The following is a 5,968-nucleotide window of genomic DNA, read 5'->3' on the forward strand; positions in this document are numbered from 1 at the left end:
AATTAATTCCCCCCTATACCTATCCTCATCCTTCACAATGGGCTCCGTCGCAAACCTCCCCAAGGCCGGCACCTTCCTTTTCACCTCCGAGTCCGTCGGAGAGGGTCACCCCGATAAGATTGCGTTCGTACCCCCTTGCACTCGCATTGCGACCCTGGTCCTCAAGGTCGCACCCATCGATCCAATTCGAATATTATTCTAACTATTCAAATAGTGACCAGGTCTCTGATGCCATCCTCGATGCCTGCCTTGCTGAGGATCCTCTCTCTAAGGTACGGAGCGGAAATTGTTTTACTTTTTGTCGGAACCCCTCCCTTTCTTTTTTTTTCTCCTGTCCCCACCCGATTGGACCGGCTTTATCTCCGCACCAAAATTTAGCACGTACTAATTAGGCTATCATGAATAGGTCGCTTGTGAGACTGCCACCAAGACTGGTATGTGTTGAATGCCTTTTACACAAAACAATAGTATTGTTTTATGTTAGATAATGCGTAAATACTAACATTGTTCCAGGTATGGTCATGGTCTTCGGTGAAATCACTACCAAGGCCCAGGTTGACTACCAGAAGGTCATCCGTGGTGCCATCCAGGATATCGGCTACGATTCTTCCGAGAAGGGTTTCGACTACAAGACCTGCAACGTCTTGGTCGCCATTGAGCAGCAGTCCCCTGATATCGCCCAGGGTCTTCACTACGACGAGGCCCTTGAGAAGCTCGGTGCTGGTGACCAGGGTATCATGTTTGGTTATGCCACCGACGAGACCCCTGAGCTCCTCCCCTTGACTGTCATCCTTTCCCACAAGCTGAACAAGGCCATGACTGATGCCCGTAAAAATGGCACTATCCCCTGCTCCGCCCTGACACCAAGACCCAGGTCACCATTGAGTACGCCCACGACAACGGTGCTGTCAAGCCCCTGCGTGTCGACACCGTTGTCATCTCTGCTCAGCACAGCGACGATCTCTCCACTGAGGAGATCCGTGTTGCTCTCAAGGAGAAGATCATCAAGCAGGTCATCCCTGCTGAGCTGCTCGACGACCGCACTGTCTACCACCTCCAGCCCTCCGGCCGCTTCGTCATTGGTGGTCCCCAGGGTGACGCTGGTCTGACCGGCCGTAAGATCATCGTCGACACCTACGGTGGCTGGGGTGCTCACGGTGGTGGTGCTTTCTCTGGCAAGGATTACTCCAAGGTCGACCGTTCCGCCGCCTACGTTGCCCGTTGGGTCGCTAAGTCCCTGGTCAACGCTGGTCTCGCTCGTCGTGCCCTTGTCCAGCTCTCCTACGCCATTGGTGTCGCTGAGCCCTTGTCCGTCTTCGTTGAGACCTACGGTACTTCCGAGAAGTCCTCCGAGGAGCTCGTCCAGATTGTCCGCAACAACTTTGACCTCCGTCCTGGTGTCATTGTCAAGGAGCTTGATCTGGCCAAGCCCATCTACTTCCAGACCGCCAAGAACGGTCACTTCACTAACCAGGAGTTCTCCTGGGAGAAGCCTAAGACCCTCAAGTTCTAAGCGCGTCGCTGTGACTGCATAATCTTCCTTCTCCTGTTTCGTTACGAATGTGATGATTTTGCTTTGTTTCAACAACTCAAAGCATGAGCATAGACACGTCAGAAAAGCTTTGTTCCATATTTCCTTTATAATATTTGCATGATCGTCTATAAAAAGGCGGGTTCGGCGGGATAAATTCAACATGATACCACTTTTCATCTGTTGGGAGGGATGTTACGGCGTTTTCCGGGAGCGAAAGTCTTCAACACACTGCCTCCTCAGGCTCGGCATCTGTGGACCACCAGCGTCATCCAAATATGGGTCCGCACAGAAGTTTGTGGACGCTTGTCGTAAGCTGTGCTGCAAACAAGCGTCCGAGAGGAGATGATCTAGCTATGGCCGGCGGCATTTGCCCAGTCATAGTTGTGCTAATCTAAACATTAGCATTATAGAGTAATGAACAATGAACCATTTATATGGCCTCTATGTTTCCATGTCGATGTCGTAAGCCACGTAACTAATACCATATCGTCCATTCATTGTAGTTTTCCGAGATATGGATGGGTGTCGTTTTTCCTCACACTCCTTGACTTTGTGGCCCTCAAATTCCTCAAAGCCGTTAAGTGAACCTTCACAATGTGGGGGGGGCCTACGACTCTACGACTAATGCATCAACTCCAAGGTACAACTGGAACTACAACGATTAGTTCGCTGTAAGTCATTTCCATGTGCGCCTGTCGAACTCTGTCTGAACCCCGTGACGCGTGATGCCAAGACGGCCCCAATTTAATCGCGTAGTCGCGGGTCAGCATTTTCGCGATATAGAATTAGTGACCCTATCAATCCATATCATAGTTATCATTATCGCTTGATTACTCAATTACACCAAGTCCCTCTTGGCATTACTCTCTGTAAAGCTGAGCCTTGTTTATCCTCCCTCGTCCTCTATAAAAGCACACAATGCATGCTTAGCCAGACGCGTTCATGGCCTCGCGTGTTTCCTCCAGCGCCCTCGACCCTTTCTCAGTAAACCCCCTCCAAGAGGAGGTCACCAACCCGACCTCCAAAAAGCGAAAAACATGTCACCTCGAAAATGACTGGACCAAACAGACCATTAGCATTCGGGTGAGCAACGACACCTTCTCACCATGTGGTCGGATACTAACCTATCCGCAATACCCAGGCCCATGCCGCATCCTTATCCCATGAGCCATACGTCCTAGAACCGATTGCCATAGTACCGCGCTGTCGATTGCCATTATCATGGCTAGATTTCTCCCCCGCTTCGCTGTGCGAGATCCAGTTCGGCAGTTTATTCATTGCGGATATCCCAGTGTTAGAGAATAATCTGCGAACGGAGCCTGTCGTTCTGGCTGTACGACTGGCGTCTGATAGTGGGCTTTACGTCGTTGAGCGAGTCAAGAAGGGGATCTATGCGCTCTCGAAACTAGCTCGTGGCGTTGAAGAAGGGGACATCGTTGTTGCTGTGAAAGGGTGGAATCCGCCGGGGGTGGAACAGGCTCCTCGATGCTTGTCTGCCATTGAGGAGGGTGGTGACTGGTGGTTGATGGCGCAAATCGATGATCCCGTTACGGATACTCATTTTTCTACCAAGCGCACCAAGTTTGACATTTCTGTTGTTTTCGGCGTTGTGGATCACGATGTGCGCCTCCAGGATGTGTCGCCGGTGGATTCGGGTGAGAGTCGAGGTCAATCTGTGGTGCCTCAGGTACATTTGGAAAGGGATGTGAGCTCTGATGCTACCATGCCTACTGCGGTGGATCCTCAAGAGCATTGTGGTGATGGCGTCGGAACAGAGTTCATAGGGGCCGAGTCTCTTCAATCGCCACAGGAACTGCTGGATAATCTGAGGGAGCAGTATCTGCAAGCCCTCTATATCTCGAAGGTATGTTGGGTCTGGGTCTAGTTGTGGTTTTGTGCTAATTGTGGAAGACTTCCGTGGCATACTTTGCTAAAGGCCCGCTTGCGCGTTGCCGTACGGCTTTTCAATCGTCTGAGTTGGGGTCTTCTCAGCCCTCAGAGCTCAGTGAGTTTTATCGAGAGGCTGTTCTTACGGCTAAGAAAATGGATCTCAAGTACCGGGAGACACTGCCTTCGACTCTGAAAGACGTTGCACTCAGTATTTCAGACGATGAGTCGACGCTGAAGAAGAAGAGAAAGAATAAGAAGAAGCTTGGGAAAAACGGGCTTTACCCTACAGAGGAACAGTTTATTCGGACATGGTGGAAAGCTCGAGCGGTTGTAGATCAAGGAGTATCAACTGAGACGTCGCGGGACGTGGAGCTGAAGAAGCATGTTGCTGATCTCCGACTACGAGAAACCCAGCTTCAGATCCTACTCATTCTCGAGACGATGGCGTTGGAAGCTGCTATGGCTGATGAAGCAAAGTCGACTGAGGAAGGTGTCGGGTCGGACAAAATGACAGTGTCAAAGCCTAAGAAACTACAAGATTTGCAAGTGATGCTTGAACTGCACCTCGATCGGCTGTGCATTTGGCATGCCGTTAGCTTCGACGATGTTGCAGTCTCTGATCCAAATAAAGTCTATGGCGATAACGAGTCGGGGGGCAAGAAGGTCGAAAGTGATGCCGTTCGAGACTTCTGCACCGAGGTCATCATACCCTTTTATGCTTCACGCCTACCAGATAAATGCAAATCGATCACCAGGAAACTCGGGGTCCCCAGCGTGCTATCGCCTTTCCCCAAGAAACCTCCGCCGAAGAATGTGCCCCGAGCAGAGCCTGGAGCGGCTGTTGAACGGCAGCCATCGCAAAAGCACCCTCGTCGTACATTGCAACGCGTGCTAACAGATGAGCAAACCGCCTCTCAAGGACGTCGACTATCGCTGAGCCGCTTCAATACCATGCCATCACAATCCGAACGGGAGTCAATGGAACCTTTGTTGCCTTCCTTGAGCAGTAATGTACGAGGTGGCATTCAGAAGGCCAAACGGGTTGACAATCGTGAAGTCGACCTGAACGCTGTAGCCCGGCAGCACGAGACCAAACTAAGGAAGATGCAGATGCTCAAGGATCAGAAGAAAGAGCTTGACGCCGCGATCCATGCCCTTCGGAAACCGAACAGAGAGCTTGTCGCTAAGGACATTGCCGAAGATGCTGAGAAGCGACGCACAGGTGGCAGCGCAAGGAAACCGAAGAATCCTGTCCGCAACCCATTCGGAGAAGGAGTCCAGGTCGCCGCTACGCCTAAGGGCAGTCGAAAGAGGAACGCCATCATTGGCATGCCCCCTCTTCCCCGAGGCATGCCGATGCATTCGTCTACCCAACCCAAGGCATCCTCATTCTTTGGAGGTGACGGATCCCCTGTGGTCCCTGCTTCTACCACACGAACCAAATCATTTTCTATCGCTTCCAGCTCCAGGGACACGAACGCGATCCAGGATACCCCAACACGACGGCCAACTCAGCCGTTAGGACCATTCGATGGACCCGGAGCAGGCGTGACCGAATCACCCCTTTCCTCCGGAAATCTTTTCCGCGTCCCTCGGCGCCCGGTGCCCCGGTCGACCGATATGGCGCCGACAACACCCGTCCCATTACGGCGCACTAAGTCTCGTCCAGAGATGGTCACCGAACCGACCAGTTCACTCGTGATGGAAACTCCGCCGAGACAGAACCCACCAGTAGTACCACTTATCCAAACCGACGGGCCAGCAGAGGTAGCCGCAGACACGCCAGCGAAGGTGCTCGGAACACCAGTCAAGGGCTCCTCTGCCCGATTATCTGTACCGACGACCACCGCGGTGCCGGTGACACCCGAGAAATCAATCTATGCGCATTTGGGATGGGACGACGATGACGATCTTGGTTTGTAAACAGGCAATCATGGCAGGACTTTTGTGTGCTTAGCGGGCGTTAGGGTGGGATTGGGTATGACTGCAGTTTTAGTTTCGATACCTCATGAGCATAAGACGAGCGGACCTAACAATTCCACATGAGTTTTAAACAATAAGCATCATGCCGTTATTTGATTAGATAGTCCAACAATAAATACATACATAAGACAGGTCAACAGACAGACGCTACGTGTCCTATCAGGGATAGACCAACATAACCCACGGACCATAAACAATCCAACCACACATACATACATACATGCAAATCATGCAACCAACCCAACCACCAACCACAGTAAGACCAAAACCAAAACCAAAACCATATCCAACGCCCCTAAGCCAAAAGAACCAACCAACCAGTTCCATCCATTGATTGTTCATATGATACGACAGGACATGCTCCCTAGAGATCGACAGCCCTTCATACGTGTAAAACAGCACTAAACGGGGCACAAACCGAGGTCATGCGACCACTCAATACGAAACTAATGGAATCCCAGTCCGACTAGTTCACTAACGATCTTACCTAAGTTTGGGAATAATAGGTCGACTTCCATGTTCGTCTATGCTTTTCATTATTAATGTATGTTTTTTTTTTTT

General features: G+C 51.1%; 2 protein-coding genes across 2 annotated transcripts; both read left to right on the plus strand.

Annotated features, from left to right (window-relative positions):
• Positions 1-1,513, plus strand: ANOM_011637 (S-adenosylmethionine synthetase; the record flags this gene model as incomplete). The annotated part of the gene is made up of 5 exons (XM_015556893.1): positions 1-123; positions 215-272; positions 407-434; positions 514-785; positions 875-1,513. The coding sequence occupies exons 1-5, from the start codon at positions 38-40 to the stop codon at positions 1,511-1,513; spliced, it is 1,083 nt and encodes a 360-aa protein (XP_015400909.1). The 5' UTR covers positions 1-37.
• A 963-nt stretch (positions 1,514-2,476) lies between these two features.
• On the plus strand, positions 2,477-5,347 carry ANOM_011638 (uncharacterized protein; the record flags this gene model as incomplete). Its single annotated transcript, XM_015556894.1, has 3 exons — positions 2,477-2,617; positions 2,676-3,398; positions 3,446-5,347. 3 exons carry the CDS (start codon positions 2,477-2,479, stop codon positions 5,345-5,347), a joined length of 2,766 nt encoding a protein of 921 aa, XP_015400910.1.
• Positions 5,348-5,968: the final 621 nt, after the last annotated feature.

This window comes from Aspergillus nomiae (assembly GCF_001204775.2).
Source record: "Aspergillus nomiae NRRL 13137 chromosome Unknown contig00756, whole genome shotgun sequence".
Taxonomy (NCBI): Eukaryota; Fungi; Ascomycota; class Eurotiomycetes; order Eurotiales; family Aspergillaceae; genus Aspergillus; species Aspergillus nomiae.